This window comes from Calypte anna, chromosome 15 (genome assembly GCF_003957555.1).
Source record: "Calypte anna isolate BGI_N300 chromosome 15, bCalAnn1_v1.p, whole genome shotgun sequence".
Taxonomy (NCBI): Eukaryota; Metazoa; Chordata; class Aves; order Apodiformes; family Trochilidae; genus Calypte; species Calypte anna.
The window spans coordinates 6923278-6945316 of record NC_044261.1 but is presented as its reverse complement, the minus strand read 5'-3'; the positions used below and the strand labels follow the sequence as shown (position 1 = coordinate 6945316).

Below are 22039 nucleotides of genomic sequence, written 5' to 3'. Positions count from 1 at the left end.
TGATAAAACTCTCTCTTCCTATCATCTTAAGCAAGCCCCTGCAGACATGAATCCAATGCCAGACTTAATAGGAAACAACACCCTCCCCCTGCACACACAGGCGCGCATCCATACGCGCTGCTGCTGTGAGCTGCTCCCGGGAAGTTAGCTCAGAGGACAGGGCAAGGGGAGGGGCTCCTGAAAATAGGTTTGATTTTGCTTCTTCCTTTAAAAGAAACGTTAATGAACTGGGATTTAAGCGTAATGCCTCCCCAAGCCTTGCTATTAAAAGAAAATTCAGTAACTAAATATGAACGGAAATAATGAGATAGCAGCAACATGGCCATCCTCTTGGGGCTGTCTGAGTGGGTGTGCAAGCTCCATAGCTATCTGCACTGTTCATAGATTCTATGAAACTTTTTTACATATGTGTTCTACTCTGCCAGCTTGCATTGTAATATTATAGACTGTATATTTAAGATTGTCTTTCAGCCTTTCAGTTCCCCACACAATTTTAGTTGCAGGTAGACTGGCTAGATTACATGTCCCTCCAGGCTGGGATCTGTTTTTTCACACAGCCAGCTTAGATGTCTGTCATCCTCTGCTTAATCATAATATAAATAATACCTGTAGGTATGTGTGTTTGTGTGCAAAGCAAAACCAAGCCTTTCTGTCAGCTGTTTGCACAGGAACCTGTAACTTATGTGCTGTATTGTGTCTGGCAAAACGAGGCCCTATCCCCTTGAGGCTGTTTAGGTACAAACCAGATTATAAACCTCTGCATTTGGGTGGAATAGAAGATACTGTGTTTATGTGAATAAACTAAGGTCTCGTTCCTGGCATGGGGTAATTATGTGAGAATCTGATTTCATGTTAATCAATGTAGTGCTTCTGTTATGTGTAGACAAAATAGTGGTCTGGAAGTTAAATTGCTGGGGGTAATCTAAGGGTTAATTGATTCTTGTTTATATGATTCTAAACTCACCAGAAAATGTCCAGAATCACAGTACAAACAATTTTAATACAGATTCTGCCACTTCTTGGACTAAATGCCTTTGGGAGGAGCCCAGTGCACATAGAGATGTCTCAGGGGGCAGAGCCTATATGCTGCTTCTGTGGATGCTGCTTTTTTGGAAGAATCTCTGCATAGCTCATTCCAGTCCTGTTCCTCTTGTGTATTCTAAAAACCTAAAGTTACATGGGTGAAGCACTCACACTCTGCAGCTGTGCTAATTGCCTCTGCAATTACGTGCCTCTTGCTGTGACAAGTTGTGATCTGACGTATTCTTGTATGTCATGTGAACCATGGTGGGTAACACTTGTGTTTCCCATTTCAACTTCAGCTGGTATGGGATAAGAGAAGATTTAGGGATGTGCTGTTGATGGCTTTGTGTCTTTATGGTAAGAGAAGGCCCTTCTCCAACTGCACCTTTGCCTGTGTTTCACAGTAACCACAAGTCCATCTTTCTCCTCTGTTGGGATGATTTGTTCAAGGAAGTGCTGGAGTAGATCATAATGCCTCACCTGGTGGGAAAGGCATAATGGAGGGAGGCCTTTAAATGTGAATTTCCACCTCAGCTATGAAAAAAGAAAAGCCAGAGGGCATGTTCTACAAGTATGAGAGCTCTGTCTTGGCTTCCTCAGGTCTTTTAGGTGCAGCAGGGGAACAGATGGGATGGAGGGAATGGGGGAGCTGCTGAGGTTGCCGAGATGGAGATTAGGAAGGCGCCAGCTTTTCCTGCTGCTTCACTGACTGCTTCATCCATAGCCTGAACCTTCATCTGGAGCATGGTCTGCCAGGTTGTGCCCTGCTCTGTTGAACCCATAGTTTCTCCATCTAAGTCTTTTTAGCACTGGGTCTTGGTGTGTGGAGGGCCCATATCCACAAAATTTGCATCCTCCTCCTCTCTGGGGCAGAAGCAGGGAGGAAGAAGGCCTCCTTAGGCCACGCTGAGCCAATTCTACCTTAAATATATGTGGTGTTTCTGCTTAACTTTACTTCATGGGAGGCTTTTTCTGTCTGGAATCTGTCACTGGGAGAAATTGTTTCCCAAAAGCGGCACAATTAGGGGTCAGCTTTGGGAACATTCTTGGTGGAATTGAGAGGCAATTGGCACAACCCAGTGAATAATCCTTTTAGGAACCTTTATGAACCTGGCACAATGGCTGTTTACAGTTTCGCTTATAGACCAGGAGTGTTAACAGGCCTTTAGAAAAATCCAGGTAATTGAAGCTTTTGTCTTTCAATGAGCCCCTGTAGCTGTCAACAGTTGCCATTCTCCACATTTTCTTTAACTTTTTCATTTTGACAAGGGCTTTTGTCCCTCAGACAACAGCTGCGTGGGAGGTGAGCCCGGCCTAGGCCCGCTGGGCCCTCAGGAGGGAAACTCCTGGCCTCCTCCTCACCAACACAGAATAAGTTGTCTTTTAAGACACAGAAAACCCTCTGGGTCAAACCAAAGTTTCTCCCGTGACTTTATTATTCATTTAAACATCCTGGCCATGCCACGCACAGGCTCTCTGTGTCGATGCAGGGCTTTGCAGGAGCAGGCGGCAGAGGTGAGGAGGCTTCAGAACAGCGGGGATGGAGGCTGTTACCACAGAAACTGAAGCAGCCCATTGAAATGGTGTTTTTAGCACTCCTCTGAAAGGAAGGGGTCAACAGCAGTTCTGTTTTTTCACAGACCTGTCGAGGCGCATTTGGTTTGGGATTTTTTGGTGCCGTTGTGTTTTCAGCAGCCTGTGGCTTCCCGTTTCTTGATGGGAATATGGGAGCCTGTTTCTTTAAAATAAAGGGAAGAAAAACCTAAATGAATTCTGAAGCCTGGGGAGGGGTTCATCCAAAGATGGCTGTATTTTCTCCAGGAGTCAGTGGGAGATCGTGATGGGTTAGTAGCGGTGACTCTCAAGCTCTCCATTTTCCAGGATGCTGTATGTTAAGCAGAAGTCCAAATTTTCTAAATAATGGTGTGTTAATTGTTACCACATGCTCTCTTATCAGACAGACTGCTTAGGAGCTTTGGATCACTTGAGACTTCGTTCTCATGTGGATTAAGAACGTGGTATTTAATAGCCACATGGTAGGAATGGCTACAGGGACAGGTTGTGTACATGAATGTGTAATACATGGCTGGGAGAGGCAGGAGGGGACAGCTATTTCGTAAGACAAACAAGAAATTATGCAACTTGTTGTCACAAGTAGGGTTTTTTAAGCATCCATCTTACAGCTGCAGGGTGGGCTCCGTGTCTGTGCTGAGCTGCACTCACCAGGGTAACTCCGCTTCTGTTGCAAGTCATGATTAAAGTAAGGAAGATGTAAGCTAAAATGAAACAAAGTTCTTTGTTGTCCTTTCCATTTTAAAAGCAATTAATTATGGAATATCTACAGGTCCTGAATGGGGAAAAATACATCTTCAGAAATCAGATGTGGCTGTTTACAAAAGTCAGCATGTGGATTTGATGGCTAACTGGCTTTTTTGCAACTTTCACTTGTCTTCTTGAGACAAAGTTGCATATTGGTACAAAGCAAAATTAGGCATCTAAATAAAGCAATGCTGCACCTTTTAGTAATGCAAGCCATGTGTAATATAGGCTTTTATACTCATTACAAGCATACAAGTTTCTGAGATCAATCCATTTTCTTCAAGAAGCAGCCTGGCCTATTTTTTTTAAATATCATAATGCAGTAAGAAATAGAAATATTTTGTTACAAACACAGAGTGCAAGACTAAAATGCTCCATTGTATTTGAATAATAGTTATTGAAGTTCTCCAAAATTGTTTACATCTGCTCTCAAATAATTTGAACTAAGTTTATTTTGGGGTATAGTGCTGAGGTTTTATTAAATGAGGGCTTATGGGCAAAACCATCTGAGTTTTAATAATTTTCTATGTTTTCTAGTCAATATATTTCTGAGTTTATTTATTTCATTTTTTCATTACTTAAGTGTATCATTCTTTAAGCCCCTGTAAGAATAAAATTGGTATTGGTGTTGCCTGAGCACACCATTTTAAGTAACACAGGTGTACTACCTAATTCTACACCACTTTTGAGATGGGTGTAATTCCATTGCAACACACTTCAATCTGAACTGTGTGGGTTGAATCACATCATTAAAATATTCTGCCTCTAAAATATGAGTGTGCAGATTGAATGAGCACAATGAATTAAAATAATAACCTTGGACACTTTAGCATAAGGCTTAAAGGTCAAAATAATTTGGCCTTCGTGACCCACTCAATTATGCTGATAATCTGGGGGAATGTACACTCCTCATAGTGTTCTGACTTGATTTCAGCCCTCCAGGTGGAGGTGAAAGGCTTGTCTTGATTTAGGTGATGTTTCTCATGAGCATGTAAATAGTACGTGTGCTGCTGTGACTGCATCTTTCCCCACCCCCAATCTTGTTTTTAATTAATGTATTGCTTTGTCAGCATGAACTAGCACTGACTGTCTTGAGCAAGCACAAATGGAGCAGGTACTGGGGCAGCCTTTGCCCAGCAAACCTGTTTCAGTCTGTCTGAGTGGTGCTGGACATTTAGTCAGCCCCTTTGCAGGCCCAGAACAGAGATTTTGATTGTTGGTGGTTACATGGGTGTGGAGGAAAGTCAGCAAATAGCTGCTGATTTAGCAGGACTGATGTTATTTTTAATCTGAATGTCTGGTATGTGAAAAAAACAGAAATTAATAATTTTCGATATAATTTTCAATAATAATTTTCATAACGTTCAGTGATGGAATAAAAGTCCCAAGAAAAGGGACCACTAGCTTACAGGGAGGTATTTGCCAAAGACATGGCTAGCTGGTGTTCTTGCCTTCTGTGCACAAAGTAATTGGATAGAGCCACCCACTGCTCCCTAGCCTCTGCAGAGCAGTGTCCTGTCTGCCTATAAGTTCCTCCATTTTTGCTTCAGGTTCTTTTTTTTCCCAGAATGGTGATGGATGCATTTAGATCTGGGCACATCCTTCTTAACAGTTGGATTTCTCTGTGAAAAAGCGTGCAGGGAATCAGGTGTAAAATGGTTTCATTTTGAAACAGAGAGAGTTCTGTTTAGTCAGAACAGGTTTCTTAAGTGTTTCCACTGCAATTAAATGGAAATAAGGAGTCAGTTGGGAAGCTGAGCAGCAAACATGCCATGGGAGGGAGACCCATCCCCTGTATCGTAGCACTTTGTGTACTCTGTGTGTTAAAGAGAATTTAAGAGTAAAAGGTTCCTCAAGTGCTTGGAGTCAAATCATTTCACGTGCCAAGTAGAAGATGATGTTAAGCAGTCAAAAATCTGCAGAAAACCGAGAAAATCACAACTGAAGTTTCTGCTTAGTAACTTCAGGATAAAAGGATGTGACAGGAAAGATTCCCTCTCCCCTGTCCATGAGGAGCAGGACCTGGGTCAAATGACCATACAGGTCTATTCCTTCTCTTACATTATGACACCAAAGCATGTGTTTTTTCATAGACCTTTTTCATATTTGTAGCTTGTCACTGCTGGCTCACAGTGTCTCCTCTTGTTGAACCAGCAGCAAACTCCAAAGGGTGATGGCAGTTCCCAAAACCCACTCTGACTCTCCCCATCAGCTGCTGGCTGAAGGAGAAAATTCCCATTGAGCACAAAAGCTGCAAACCACACTGGCCACACTGTAATGGACAGCAAGAGATTTATTTTTGTTGCCAATTGTAAATCTTTCTCAGCTCCAGTCAATAAGATGTTTGTGTCCTGAAGTGTTCAGTGCTCAAATTATCTTTCCATCATTTGTGCTGTGAAAATAGAGCATTTCATTTTCAGGGGCTGTAAAAGATTACACTCTAAAACTCTTTAAGTAAACACTTCCTCCTGGGATCGTGATCTCATGCAAACTAAAAAATGTACCAGAATTTATGATGTATTTTAATTACTATTCTTGGTACCACTCATTAAATTAGAAATTGATTGCCAGTTTCACAGTTTCCTTGTTAGATGACAAAGTGCTTATCAAGGTGAAGCAATGCAAAACTGTTACTATATATTCCACAGTTTGGGATGTTAAGAAGTCATGCTTTTTGTTGTGTTATTCTTGTTACATTTGTTATTATAATGCATTGCTGATTGTCTTTTTTGTTTAATGTTTAGCTTCCCCATCCAAGTAAGATTATACCATATTTTTGTGTAAGAAAAGAGAAATTGGCTTTGTCTGGTTTATGCCAGCAATCTAAAAGGCATTACTGCAAACATCAAAAGTGTGTTTCATTGAACTGAGAACATCATAAACAGCTATCCTGAAGTTTTGAGAGGATGATGCAAAAGATCCCTATACATAAAGGTGTTTCTCACAATCCTTTTTTCTCTCTCTAATCCACAGTGTGACAGCGAGAGTGATATTGACGATAAGGTAAGACTGAATTTTCTTCTTTCGTGTGCCTTACTAGCTTGGAAATTCCCTGATAGTCAAAATAAGAATGAATCTGAAGATAGTATTTTTCCTCCAGTGTTCAAGTAAAATTTAAAAATATCTATAATTGAATGAAAAAACATGCTGTGATCTTCACTAGGTTTTGGGATTTTTTTTTTTTACAGAAAAGAAATTCACATTAGTATAAGAGTTTTTCTTGATTATTATGTGAGCATTTGGTGGGACCTGAGTCGTAACATCAATGCTGTTTCAGAGGAAGTCTCCTCTGATAGCTTGTCAGAAGCCCATATTTTATTTATAGTCATCTTTGAAGATGTCAACTTTGTAATCAGTTTAGAAGAGGGGACAACTGGTACCTGCCCTCAGAGGTAGTGTGGTTAACTGTCAAGGAGTGTTTTGTCATGTTGCATGCATATTTTTCACAGAACAATGATTTTTCTGACCTTCTTATTTATACAGAGGTTGATCATTGAAAGGGTGTAGCTGTGTGGTTTTGTGTGGGGATCTCTCCTTACACCTTGCAAGAAAAACCCAAGAAGTCCCACTACACAGCAACAGTTGCTCTATGCTTTTGAGCATCAACTGTGTAAAAAACTTGAGTATCTCTTGCTGACTTCTCTTCTGTCAGGTCAAACTTGACATCTCAGGTTAGGTCTTCATCAAACTTTTATTATATTTTGGCTGTCCAGTCTTTTGCATTCATTCATGAGAAGCTGTGGCACATAGGTTTCTGCTGGATCAGCATTACAAAAGTAAAGGCTGACTTCAGATAGCCCTGTCTCCCTGGCAGCACACTTGGCTGCAGCTATACACCAGAGGTTATGCTGAGTTCAAGAGACTACACTAAAAGCTTCTTCTGGTTAAGGCTGTTTTGGTTTGGGTTGTTTTTTTTTTAATACTGTTAGAGCTTGGGAAGCATTAAGGTTTCTTCAACTTCTTTTAAAAACCCCATCAGATAGCAAATATTCCTGGAGTGTGGCAAAAGCTATGTTTTGAGATGAAGGGTTGATCAAAGAGAAACATTTAACTTGTGTCTGTTGAATGAAAGCTACTGCACATATTTTATTTTATATAAATGTATCAAGTCACTCTGAGAAACCACAGCCTCCCCCTCAAGTTCTGTTTCTTACAAGGTTACACAGCATAAGAGCTGATGGCAGGGATGGTGAGGGTGAAAAATTATTCCCTAAAAGCTTAGATACCATGGGGTTAAAACATTTCTTAGACTGCCCAATCAAAGAAAGTAAAAGCAATCACTTAGAAAACTGTTTAAAGATCTGCCAGTCAAACCTCAGATGAAGTTGTAAGTGACATGTAGTTTTATTATACAGCTATGCTATTAATGATTATCTAAATTACACTGGTAGACCCAGCTAGCAGCATTGCATCTGAGACTGACGTTTGTTAGATTAGGTTTGACTTCACCTTGTAGAGAAGAAATTGAAATCTGAACAACATTGATTAGCTTTCAGAATGTGGGATCTGAGGTTACCTTCAGAGGAAGCTGTATTGTGTTTGGCTGGTAACTTACTGTCCTTTACAGCAAATGAAAGGCTATTATAGTGTTCCTTACTATTAATATGGCATTTCTTTACATATCTGTACCTGTAATTTGACCTTCTAGGCTGACATATTTCCCATCTACCTTCTTAAGGTGACTCCACCTTAGTAATAACATTTCTTTTCTTCAAAAGGGGAGCAGCACAAGATCATAATCTTTCTGTCTCTTGTCTGATCTGTAGGGACATGAGACATGGCATCAGTTCTATTAAACAGGTCTCTGGAATTAAGCAGGGTTGCTTTTCTTGGCAGCAAAGATGTATGCACATTCATGTAGACTCACCAGGGTTGAACTGAAGAGGCTTCAGATCTTCTGTGGGGATAATGTGAATGCAACACTGCCTTTCAGTTGGGGAGCACAAAGGCATCCTGGCTCTCTCTGTTCATACCTGACTTACTGTACTGGAAACATGTGCAGTATTTGTCTAAAACTTAACCTGGCTGATGCAACGAGGAGCTATAAAAATATTGGTGTGAATGTCCTAAGGGATTACACTGAAGAGTCATTTTTCCCCTTCCATGTGCTGGGAAAGTGTAGCTTCTAATAATGCTCTCTGGCTGTCACAGCCAGATGGAGCATCCAACACACTGTCTGGCCCAGCATCAGGCTTCCCAAATTACATGACAGGTCAGCTTCATTTCAGAGCATTAAGAACAATCTTGCTTCCCTGCTTGATCAGCACGAAGCAGCTTTCTCCAGGTACACCTACACATGCTGGCACTAAGGAAGGGCAGGGCAGGAGTTACTAATGTGTTTTTGATTTGCATAACACTTTTTGTTAGGTATAAACAGCAGATCACTGTCATCTGTGTATAACTCATGAGAAAAGCAGACAAAAAAAAGGAGTTCACATACAAGTATAAACTGAGTCATTGACAGAACTAGGAGAAAAACTGAAATTTTCCACCTCCTACTTCTCTCTCCGTACATGCTACTAATTATCCACTGTTTTTTTAGTTCATGGGTATATGGGCTATTGAGCTCTCAATGTTTTAAAACACAGACATTAGAGTAAAATTAATGCCTTACTCTCACTGCATTCAAAATATATAAACACACTCCTGATGTTTTTTTCCTTGTGTGGTGCCGTGCAGGACTCCAGGGGAGAAAAGTAATTGGGCATAGTCAGTCAGACATGCAGTGTATCAGAACTGAGGAGCCATTCCTCTGGTGCAAGGCAGAGTTTTGCAGCAGTGAGAATGTTTCCAAACAATGCACTGCTGCTTTTAATAATTGGAGAACAGGAGCTCAAGGCTGGGGACCTGTCCATCCTATCTCCTTTCTGAGAACTGTCTCTGGCCAAGAATAGCCTTTCATTTCTGCATCACTGCTGAAATCTCCAAGGAACTCAGTGGGATGGTACTTTCACACACCTATCATTTTGTCACCACACACTTCTTGAAGAACTGCTTGAAATACCCAAACTAATAAAGTGAGCTGTCCAGCCATTTAACCAAGTGAGAAACTTAGCAAATCATGCGTTACCAGAGATGGAAATGCAAATCTTGTTTCTTTTACTTTATGTTCATTGAAGGGCATTGGTTTGGACTCTGCAACTGTTAGGAGAATTGCAAGGCAGCTTGCTGAAGCTGTGGAATTGATACACTTTTTGTGAGGGAGGAGAGAGAAAGGGAGTTTGTCTGATAATGGTATTACACTGTCACCACACTGTGCAATGGCTGCAATGTGAGGCTCACGGTCCATAAACATTGTTACTGAAAATATATACTTCCTTTAATAGCAACAACAGCATTAACAGATAGCAATTACCCTTCATTTTCAGGAACTATAAAGTCTCCATTAATTCAAGATTTATGTAGTTATAGCATTTAGCACAGGAATAACACCACAGAGAATTGGTTTATACACATGTAATGAGAGAGCTTATGGCATACTTTAGTGAACATTAACATAATAGAGTAATATAAACCATCAACAGTTCCACTTATTGTCTCTTACCTGCTTTAGCATCACTGTGAAAAGTGGCTAGCAGCTTGGTAATGTGCTCTGTTAAATGGTGTTCTGCAGAAAGCCAAAAGTCAACTTGTGTAAAACAAGGGAATGAGTAATCTCTGCTCGTTACTCCAAAATTTTGCTCACATTTTAATAACAGTGTTCAAGATTGCATTATAAAAAAAAAAAAAAAAAAAGGCCTTTTCTTTAAAAGTAAATCAGTGTTCGTGTTCTTTCAGTCTTGGACTTCTGTCTGCTGTGTGTGAAATTGTGGGTTGTCAGCTTAATTGCATGGTCCCACAGTGTAACTGAGCTCTCCAAATCAGTGGTTAGATATCAGGCACTCCTCCTGTTAACGTGGTGCAAAGTTAGATGCACAAGAAATGACACCCTATTTCTAAGTTGAGTCAGGAGTGAATTTGTTCTGTAGTTTGTGTTGACGTTTTAGCTTACAGCAAGAAAGCTTTCAGGCTGGTAAAGCTATATCCAAGATGGAAGCAAAGTGGTTTGAAGTCAGATTTCAGAAACACTGCTTTCTGCAACAGCAGAGCTGAGTTTATCAGTACCTGCTTGCAGCAGTGTGAATTCAGCCTTGCTGTGCTGGTGTTTGCTGTGCTAATAATTTCTAAGTCTCAGTAGGTGTCTGAAGCCTCCAGCACCCATCATCAGGTGCAGTTTAGCACTTGCTACATGGGAGGAGAGCAACATGGTCATGCTATGATTGCTCCTCCAGAGTCTGGGTTCCCATCCTGCTACGTGCAGTGGAGAAGCAGAACAGTTCACAGCTTAAGGATGAGACTGGAATGAAAAGACTCAGATAAAAGGGGGGCACTGTAGCTGCAGCAGTGTTTCAATACATCTGTCTTGTTGTCCACCTTCAGCTTTGTAGGTGTTATGGTAAAGCTTAGGAGGAGGCATTTGAGAAGGAAAATCAGATAGATTTATGGCTGTAAATGGTAAGTTATTTTCTATAGCAAAAGGCAGTGGTAGGTAATAGGGAGAAGCTTGTCTGAAAGTTTAACAAGGGTGTGATCAAGTTAGGCCAGTGAGAGATGAGGGTTTACAACAATACTAAGTGTCAGTGTTGAGGGTGGAAAGGACCCCTCCAAGTTGTCCTTCTCAACAAGAGAGTCTGCAACTGCAGTAAAAAGAATTAGTAAATACTTTGTATTTAAGTCAAGCAAGAATGCAAATGAAAAAAGTGTTCTCCCTTCCTACTTCAATTCTGGGTTTATTTTTTTTTCAGACAAACCCTCAAATTTTAAGTACATTACTCTGTATTATAACAAGCTGAGTCAACACTGTGGTGTCCATATTCATTCTTGAAAATGTAGAAAAAAAAATTCCCAGCAAACAATGAGAAGAGCCTTCTACTTTGATGACAAAAATCCATCATTAACTCACATAAAAGGACTGAACAGATCTTATGGAGAGCCCTTGGGCACGACAGGATAATACCAGCTCTGTCACCAGCAGTCAGCATGTCCCTAGCATTCTGGTTTATCCATTGATTAATGTCTCCCTGTTCCCCATCCATGAGCATTTTCATATCTTACCAGAGACCTTTTGAAGAAACTTTTAAGACCTGAGGCAACAGGGAGGAGAGCAATCTCGTATAGATGACTGTCACACCAAGAAACCCCATTACAACATAGCCATAAATCCAAAGGGCTACCTGTGCAGTTAGGTTTTTATATACTTTTTAGCATTTCTTGATGGTCTTTAATACCAAGTTCTACCCAGCTGCATTTTTCTTGAGAAGTAAGGTGTTCTTCTTAGCAAATGGCTCACATTTGATTTTGTACTGCCTGAAAATTCAATCTAAAAGCTCCACTTGATCTCTTTCCTGGCTTTTAAGTAGTATTCCATAGTTTCTGCATTTTTTGATTGATTTCCTCTAACTTTGTACAATATCTGTAGGATTATCTGAGGAATGGGATTTTATGTTTTAGTCAAAGCTGTGCAGAAGTTCAAAACAGAGCAGTGGCTGAATGAAGCTTCTGTCAGTTCTTGTTCATGTAAGACAGGGTGGTGAGTCCCAGCAGGATGAGTACAGGTAACCTCTGCAGTTTGGGCTCTGCACTGCACATCTTGCACTGTGTCCAGGGTTCAGAAGCACCAGCAGGTCTGCTTGATTGAATCCATGGATGCTGAGTCTTCCACCCTTCAGTAGCTCAGACGGAAAAACCTCAAACACACACAAAAAGCTTGGTTAGGCTTTGTTTCCAAAGTGCCCAGTCTGCCTCCCAGCCTCTGGTTCCTTGGCCTTCCCACACCTGTGTCAAAATGAGTTGGAGATCTTTGCCTGAATCTTTGGCAGCAGCTGACTTAATTTGTGGTTTACTACTCCTGACAGTTTATTGGGGAAGCAAAATGCGCCTTCATCTCCAATAATAAACAGCCCACCCGCCGACACTTTGACAGACTTAATGGCTTTTTATACAAAAATGGACAGACTTAATGTTTCAACTGTAGCGATCATCTGTCCTGATCTCCTTAATGAAATTAGATTAAGTGCACCTGGGAAAATGCTGAGATGGCACATTGCCTTCATCACCTTCCTTAATTTAAAACCAATTTGCGGGGAAAATATCCTCTGAAGCTGAGGGAGACAGAGAGAAGGGGGAGGAAAGGGGATTTTAAAATCTATCTGGATAGCTACTGGCAGCTTTAATTCCTTTCCCTGCTGGCAATGTGAAATATTAACAGCCTTAAGAACTGAGAGTTTAAAGACTTACTAACCTTTTTGCCTTTCTTAGAGGGAAAAGAAACAAAACAAAATCTTTGCCATCAAGATCACGTTAAATTTCTGCCAGTGTCAGGAACAACCCAAACCAAAAAAAAGTCTCATGTAATTCTTTACTCTAGAAATGTCTTGCAGTAGGCTTGGATTCTGTTACAGTAATCACTGCACACTCATATTCCTTCAGCTACTACTGATCACCTCTCAGAACCTCAGTCCTGGTAGCCTTTGGAGGAAATGTCAGTCAATATAACCATGGTGAAAGTCCCAGTTAAATGACATTTGTTAGTGAAGATAGTGCCCCATTTTCAAATGTACTCCTCACCCTAACCAAAATTAGCAGTATCCATAGATGCTCAGTCCATCCAAAAATCTGTACAGGCATCTTCATCCAGTTGACCAGCCCTATCACTAGGGCTTCTTATGTAAGTGGGAGTTTGCATGAGCAGCCCAGTTGCTGTCAATGAATAATTTAAATTATTTAAGCCTCAGACATGCTGCTTAATAATGAGAGAAATCAGCCCCATATGTCCTTGTCCATAAATACTAGAAGATGGGGACAAGTCACTTTTAAATGGGATTCATTTATTTTTAAATCGAATCATGATAAGTGTTTTAAAGGTAATCAAGCATGTGTAGCTATCCTGAATATTATAAATATAGAAGAACATTAGCCTAAAATTGAAAGGGATCTCATTCATATATAAACTAAGCTGAGGGTATCATGTGATGATAAAAGTGCAGAGTAACCTTTAATAATGGACAAAGATTTCAAATTGTTCTTTTTATTAATTTCCACAAAGGTAACTGAAATGACCAGTGTGTTACACGTGTCACTATATATTATAGTGACAGGTACTATGGATACAGGTTACTGAGCATCTCCAGTCACTTTTTCCTCCTTTTTAAACCTTTAGATAACCCTCACTCTAGCCACAGGTGGTGAAGTTGAGGTAGGATTTCTTGTATCATGGTTTTTGAGCTTGTCCATGTAAGAAGACATTGTATATCCCACCAAAAAGGTCTCACCCTCATCACTGTATTTTAGTCCCCCTTTTTTTGTGAAATGTGAATTTCTTACCTTGCATTTCAAGATCTTGCTCTGTGCTGCCTTTTCCTATTTCTCTTGTCTTTTTCAGACAACATCACTTTCACCTTCTCTGTTTTTCCCATGGTGCTGGCCCTGGGCTGTCAGCCACCAACCTCTCATTGGTGATTTTCTCCAGAGGATAAGCTCCCTACAAGGACTAATACACTGTTCTTCCTCTCAGAGCCTAGCAAATTTTAGACATTTACATGCATTTAGTTGTAGTTCATGTTTACTACAAGCATACCATTTCAGGCACCGTAAGACAGGGGCCATGTCCCCTCCATGGAAAAAAAATGACCTTATGTTTTGTGGTCACTCCTGGAGTACATGTAGCACATAGAAATTATTTGTGAGCACGTTTTGTACAAAACCTGTTAGGAAAATGAATTAACATCATCATTAGCATTTCCCACTGAAGAAACAAGCTGAAAGAAAATGCATCTTACCTGCAATCCCACAGGGCATCAGTCAGAGATGTTGTGGGACACAAATTCCTGGTTTTGTTTAGCTCAACTCTAACTTTCTCCACGTGAATCTGGGTAGCACTGTTGTCTCAGCCAAAACTAACCTTTGGATGTTTGCTTTCTACACCCTAACTGTCTCTGCTAGTGCTAGATGTTTCCTGAAAAAATAATTACCTTTAGCTGAACTGGAATACACTTTGGTTTTGCTTTGTTAAGAAGTCGTGAAGCTTTCTGTATTACATTGAAAGTCTTATTCTTTCAGAGGCATTAGAACCTGTCTTCATAACTTCATCAGGGAGGTGTCTTCTAAGGCAGTGGAGTAGCAAGATGGTTTTTGGATGGCTTCTGCCTTTGTATTCCTAACACAGATATGATTTGTGCAACTCCAACAAGTTAAAAGGTGGCTCTGGAGAGCAAGGCTGGAAGAAGTGACAGCTTCTAGCTGAATGTGTCTGTGCTTAGTCAAAACAGTTTCTTTGGTTATCTTAGCCTTTTGAAGTCTGTGCAGCTCTGGCACTGTTTCTGCTTCGTACATCATCACCAACAGCTCCAACAGTCAGAAACTGGCTCATGGCAGGACAGTAGGTGATGATGTACAGTATAAACCAGATGGAAGGGCAAGTTGCCTCCAACAGATGAGTAGAAACTTGCTTTCACTTATAAATGAAAATACATCTAACCCAGAGAAAGGAAATGGGGAAATAGGCTACATGTGAGAGGAGGACAGCAGTGCTCCTTTGTAGTGCCTGTCCACAGAGCAGGGTGCAGGCACAGCACCCATGGTAGCAGCAGGGACCTGGCCCAGCAAGCAGGAGGAGGCTTCCTTCATCTCTGCCCACGTGGCCCAGTGTGGGTACCACTGGGAGGTGTACAGACTGCCTTGCACCCACCACAGCCCTCGCCCTCAGCCCTGGTTGTGTTCTGGACAGAAGCCTGAGGAGCACTTGTAGCATCCCTTGTCCAAAGAAGCTGCTCCCTCAAAAAGTGGGATTTTAATTCTGTAGTGCAGGAGCAGGCTGGGGAGCAGCTGAATTGCTTCATAGATGTGTCTGGAAATGGCAACATTTCCAGGCAGCTAAATTTAGGGGGCTGTATTTTGTACCAAGTCAGTTTCAGGGGATAAATCCAGTGATCAGCAGGTCTGCTAATGGCTGTGGGCAGTTGTTCTCTCTTGGTCCCATGGAGGAAAAAATGGCACAGGGCTGTAGAAAATGTTTCTAAGTAAGAAAAAAGCTGATGCCACTTAGATCAAAGTGCTTGTAGTGTTTGTTCCATGTTGGGGAAGAAGCATGCCTGCCAGGTAGGTGCATGGTTATTTTTAGTAGCACTGTGAAGTCAATTAAAACTAAAGCAGATCTGTATTAAAAGTTAATTCATATTAAGAACAGCACTATGCTGGTTTCCACTTTCATCTGGAGGCAGGTGCAAGTCCATCTGCTCTGCTTGTCTTTAATGTGGTCCAGTGCAAAAAAAACCCCAAAAAACAAAAAAGCCCCAGAAAGGATGGGTTTAAGCCATCTTATTAGCATCAAAAGTTGTTATAACTCATCTCCTTAGCAAGTCTGAAACATCACTGGTGTTGACTTGATTAGTCAGTGCTGCCAGTTTGAATCACCAGGGGTGTAAAGGAGGCAGATGTAAGCAGCTCTCTTCTTGCCTGGGCAATCTTTACAGTTTCCAACTATAGCTCTTGGCTGTTCAGCTGGGGAATATATTCTGTATAATAGCTGTGCTTAAAATCATTTCAAACAGGACTGTAAGCCCCAGTGGTTTTTAGGCCCATTCTGAATGTTAATTTCAAACTTTCCTCCTCCCTCATTGCCCAGTCTCCTTTTTGCTTTCCCTCTCCCCTTAAAATCAATGCTGTTCAATGCAGATAAAGAATACAAAATGGATTGAGAGGAAGTGCAAAGGTGATGTTGTTCCTTACCTCTCGACACAGGACTCTTCTTCCCTCTGGTCATCAGAATGACTTGAGTAATGTTGAAGTCCAGTTTTGTGCCTGAGTCTCCTCTGCATCAGTTCAAACCCATCCTGAAGTGCTGTGGGGCCTCAGTTTTCACACACTCCCAAACATAGGAAACCTGCTGGTGTTCAGAGCCTGTTTGGAGTCACTGCACAAGCGACCATTTCTTGTGGCTGACTGCTGAGACTCCTTCTTCTGTGACCTTCAATTGTGGCCACATCTCAGGCTTGTACCTTAGGCAAAATTTCCATTCCTCATGCCACTAGGAAGAGCAAACATTTAGGGGGCAAAATAAGTCTGTGGTGAGAATCAGATAATGTAGTTTATGCCCATAGCCTAATTCCTCTGATGATGTTGTTTAAAACATTATTTTCTCATTACCCTCTGTGAGCTGAGCTTCAGAGCTCTCCATCAAAAATAACAGCAGTGACTGGAATTAATTGCTTAGAAAACATTTTTTCTCTCAGCCATGTTCCACAACAAAACCTGGGGAAGCCAAGAAAAATGCTGGCCTGAATTTGAAAGAAGTTTGTTTAGAGGCCTGAAGCCTCCATGTTGCTCTGCAGACACACACACATACGTGGGGCTGTTCTGACTGCCTTGGGTTTACAGGAAAAGAAGCCAGGCAGGCTGCAGGGCTCAGAAACAGTTGCTTGCCAGATTCTGATTTATTTGACAACCTCCATAATAAAGTAACTATTTGTCTAACTCTTCCTGATTAGTCTGAAGAGGTCTGCCAATCTGAAGAGGGTTGACTAGCCAGGAAACCACTAGTATTTTGGCTTTTTTTTTTTTTTTTCTTTTCCTTAAGGCTTGTGATATTATTTGCAATAATTTCTCCTTTATTAAGTTTGGCATTTCAAAATAATTTACTGCTGCAATGTGAACATTTTCCACATCAACAATAAGTCTATTACGGAGAAATTTACAAAAACAAAATGACTTCATATTGCTTGCAGATGTATTCTGTAAAAATAATTGTTTTTCACTAGATTTTAATGTTTCTAGGCCTTTGTAAACATAATGCCTAAATACTTTTATTCAATAAACGAGACCCATTCAGTAATTGCTTGCACATTTGAAGTCCAGTAAATAAGGAGCAGATTTCAGCTCAAATCTGTGTATCATTTAAGCTGCTTAGGTCAGAGCCCCAAGGCGGAAAAGAACTGGTGAGAAACTTGTGTTTTCAGAAGTGGAGAACTGTGACTTCAGAAACCAAGACAAATAAGCCCCATTTCTCTTTAATTAGTGGATTCCTGCTTATGGGCCAGGCTTTCTTTATTCTTGGTTCAGCAAGGCTGAGAATTCAAAGGAGGCTGAAGATGTTAAGCATTCTGTTCTCTGGACTTCCTTTATAGTCTGGGGATACCAAAGTCCTTCAGGCTCCATTGGAAATCCCATCACACAAACCCATATTTTTTCCTTGAATGCATTGTTTTCAGGTTGGAAACGCTATTGTGCACAGAGAGAGAAAACGCACGCACACATGTGGAAGGGAAATTATGACTGATGTCACTACCTATGGGCCTTAGTTTTATGTGTGTTAGGTTTAGTATATCCTAATTTTTAACAGCCAGGAGTACAGGAGACTTCATTGAAGCTGGGAGAACCACTCTAGTAAGCATCTTGTGGTCTTAAGCTTGGGCAAAATGTCAACTTAAAACAAAACAAAAAGGGCAGTGCATGAGTAATTGGATATTGCTTGTCATGCAAGAAAAATAACTTACAAAGCAAAGTAGAATCCAGAAATAAAATTGAAATAAAAACAAAAACAAATAAATACCACATGTATTGTAATTCCTGTGTGAGGCATGTTTGGTGGAGTCCTTAAATCAGCCAGCTTACAGCCTGCATTGATGAGCTCTCATCGTGCCTTATGAAAGTGAAGTATTCTCTGTGGTGGTTTGTTTTCCTCTACAAATGTTTTGCAAGGCACAGAGACCTTTAATAGAATCAAGGAGGGCAAAATATGACAGACAAAGTGGTTTGAAAGATACAGTACTGTAGTTTTTCCTGGGACTTTGCTACCTTCTGTTTGCTACCTCTCCTCTCGAATTTAAATATGACCAAGTTTTCAACTAGGATCAACAAGAATACACCTCAGTTCCTCTTAGGCCACCATGGTCTTTTTAACATGGAAATACAGGTAAATAGTGGCAAAGAAGCCCTTTTCCTTTGGCAAAGAAGGTGGGTGCAGGAAAGGAGCAGCCATCTCTCATAGCACTGGGAGTGTGGGAGATTCAGTGGGGTCACACTGACCCCATTCCAGGTGACAAGTCCTGAAAAGCAAACCCTTTGAGAAAAACCGGCTTTCCCCATATCAGTCCTTAATCTTGTGCTCATAGGACAGCGAGCTTCCCTGCCATCACAGGTCATCCCCAGCCAGCTCACTCCTTGACTAATTCCTTCTCCTTTCCCCCCTCCTATCCAAAGAACAACAACCCTAAAACCCCATAAAGCTTTGCAGTTGTTTTCACACATAATTAAATCGTCCTATGTAATCCTTGCCTGGTGGCCTTTTGTACAGTGGTGGGGGAATAGCATTGAAGCCACCACCATGATTTCATTGCTTGGATTCCTGTGCAGGTCACCTGCTCCACAAAGGCAGCTGTGGTGGTTTCAGGGCTCCATAAAAGCTTTGCAGAGGGAAGAGGAGGAGACAAACAGTTTCTGCCTCTTCAGAAGATACCTGGGATGGGCTTTCTCATGGGCAGAGGTTTATGCACATCTTTGACCAGGGCAAAGGTTGGAAGAGAGACATTAAGACACAGCAAGGTGAAAGGTGTGAAGTTGCACAACTGGAAATAATCCCAAACCCAAAAGTGTAATATTATTTGTGTTCAATTAGAAAAAAAGGAGTGTAAAACCAGGCAGACTTTACAGAAACTGAGAGTTATTACAAGCACTCTGGTGTTTCCTCTACCTGTAGCTGATCAAAAGCTTGAGCTAATGAAACAAGCTTCTTAGATTTTGGCACAGCTTTGTATTTTGCTGAGGGAATTGTGTCTATTTGAAGTGAACCCTGTCTTGGATACCTATTTCTCACTAATACGGCACAATTTCCTCATGTCCAAGCTTCATTGGGTGGGGTATGAAGCAGCAGTGGTTACTGAGTACTTACGTTGCACCACAAAGGCCTAAAGTGTTTTGGGAAGCAAAAAGCTGACAAAGTCTCTGTCCTTCAAAATTTTGGCTCCTGCACAGATTTTATGGGCTGTGTCAAAGAGTGCCAAAAAAATCAGGAAAGCCTATTGTTTTAATGAGAATTCTTGTCTGTCAGCCCTTGCCTCGTAAACCTCTTGGGAGACCACTGTGCTCCTTTACATTTAGAAACTTCCTTACCAGTTTTGGTTTTATTTGTCATTTTCACATGGCCATAGATGTGCCCCCTCTTACACCTGCATGCCTTCCTCTCCTTTGCCCTGGCTTTTGCAGCTTGTTTTATCAGAGAAGGAAGTGAAAGGTGTTTAGAAGTGACCCTTGGGCATCAAGAACTGCAAGTTTCTCCAGGAGTCTGCAGTGGCTGTAGCATTTTTCAGAGCAGGAGAGAACTAGAAGGTATTTACTCCAGGAAAGTCAGGAAAATCAGTGTAGCAAATGGGCATACACCACAGGCTTCTTTTCTCACTGGGTAATCTCTACAGGGAATTTTATATGCTGAGTATTGCCATGGTACATGCTCTTTTTTATGTCTCTCAGCACACAACACCACTGCTGAAACCACTTCCATTCACTTGTTATCTAATCTCTGTCATAAAGAAGTCAAGGGATACAGGCCACTGTCCTCCTCCCTTGGCATATTTCCAAGCAAAAGCACTGCACCCATTGAAAGAGTCAGTTTCAAATGGAGTATAAACTTGGACTTGCCTCACACATTGGCCAGGAATCCAAGTTCTTCCAAGTTTCTTTTGTGGGTCTGTTTGCAAGACATTCCATAACCACTGTGGCAGAGCTTTGCTGCTTTGATAGTCAGTGTGGCAACTTTTGTCTTTGATTTCCAAAGAAAGCTCTGTTGAGTGGTGCTAGAAATCACCTTTGCATTATTTGCTGTATCAATGTCCTCAGGAGCTCCAGCCAGGGACCCTTTGCACACAAAAAAACCTCTCCCCTCTCCAGGGACCTCATGTTCCAGGGAAAAAGCAAGAGATGCATGTGCTCTGAATAGGCTCCTTAAGCCAAGGTGGGTTTGTTGTACCTGACTATCATCAACAATGTTGCTGTAAAGGAAAATGTCGAGGAGAATAATGAGGCAGCTCTGTAGTAATAGAGAGCTCCTCCCAGGGCTGAGGGAAGACCTGGTAGAAAGCATGGGCCAAGAACTTGGGACAGGAGGCTGGTTTCAACTTGTTCTCCTTTGTGGTTGAGTGTGTAATTGCTTTCCAAACAACTGGAAAGTAATAAGAGAAGGGGAGATGCAAAGGAGATACATGTTTTGTGCAGTAACTATGTTTTGTAATAACCTCTGTCATTAGAGGAACAGAGGTTTGCTTCATAAGAAAACCACCTGGGTTGATAGGCTGTCCTGTAGTATGAGTAGCCTATAAATGCATGGAGTAAGGACACATCAGAGTAATTGGATTGCCTAATAAATAGCTGGATGTGGGTCTGTTACAGACAGGGAAGACTTGCAGAGCACTCCCACTTTTTAAATTGCTGCTTTAGCCTGCTGGTAGGAGTGGGGAGGTGTTAGGAAATTACATTTATAATAGCAAGTTCAGAGGCATTGCTCATGAATCAGTGTCTCAGTGCATCCCCTGCTGCAGTCTGGGTCATGCAGGAAGGGATTTTTATGAGTATTTTGTTTATTCCTATGATTTATTCCCCATGTTCTTCTGTAGCTGCCAAGGCAAGGTACAAGGTGCTTGTCTCTTAGTGTGTTTTTAGAAGTCCAAAGTTCAGGGTTATTTTCTAAAGGAAAGATTAGTATTGAAAAATGTCTTCCAATCTCAGCACAGTTTTTTTTCCTCGACATGACATTTGTCTCTGTCATGTGCAGCTGACTTCATGCTCTGCTAGAAGCTTCGCATTGACAAGTTTTACTGCTATCCTGGATACAGGAATTATCCTTGTTTCTTTTGGGGAAGCTTGAGAGATGTGTTCTCTTCATTCTTCTTGAAGTCCCAGTGGCAGATGCTGTAGGGGGGAGGTGGTGTGGGCCTGGTGTGGTGAGAGGGAAACCACAGCTTGTGCTGGGATTGCTGAGGAAACAGAAGTCAGATTTTGAAAAGGAGTTTACTACACAACTAAAGCGTGCATGCAAAGGTGAGTTAAATTAAGGTTATGTGGACAGCCCTAAGAGTTTTTACCCTATTTTTAAAAATGCTTTACATTGCATCTTTAAGCATTTTTTTCTTTTCATTCCTAGTTGTATGTCACTATGTTAAAAGTAGTGATAAATTCTGTGTGAGCCAAAGAGCCATCCTAAAGTAAAAAAACCATTATCAGATGCCTTTGTTTTCGGGTGTAAACAGATGTTGTCTGTGTGAATCTTGGATAGAAACAGTTCAGCAAAGCCTCCTCTCCCTTTTTGCTGCTGCTTTTAGGGCTGTATCAGCCTTTCAGAATCAGGTTCTGCAGATTGTACAAACCATTGTTTTTTCTTAACAAGGTTTGCCAAGCTGGTCCCTGGTTGTAAAACTTTATTTCCTATAATTTAAACAAATGATGCATTTCAGAAGTGACTCAGTTCCTTAAAATAAAGATGTGTTTCTGCTAGCTGGCTAAAGAGAAGCCTGGTTTAATACCAGTTTAATACTTCTGGCTTTCCAAAGCTTACTCCATAGTCCATAATGCTGCAGTCAGTTCTCTCAACTTTTCTCCAAATACTTCTACAGGCTCTTTCAAGCACAACTTGAATCTGAAGAAAGTGTTTGGACAAGTTTTCAAACCACTAATA

General features: G+C 41.2%; 1 protein-coding gene across 17 annotated transcripts in view; it reads left to right on the top strand.

The window, feature by feature from the left end:
- Positions 1–22039, top strand: part of FBRSL1 (fibrosin like 1) — a 515430-nt gene that overhangs the window by 336854 nt on the left and 156537 nt on the right. For all 17 annotated transcript variants that reach the window (XM_030460353.1, XM_030460351.1, XM_030460348.1 and 14 more), the window contains one exon: positions 6316–6345. In XM_030460353.1, the coding sequence (XP_030316213.1) occupies positions 6316–6345 (30 nt within the window). The remainder of the gene's footprint in view (positions 1–6315; positions 6346–22039) is intronic.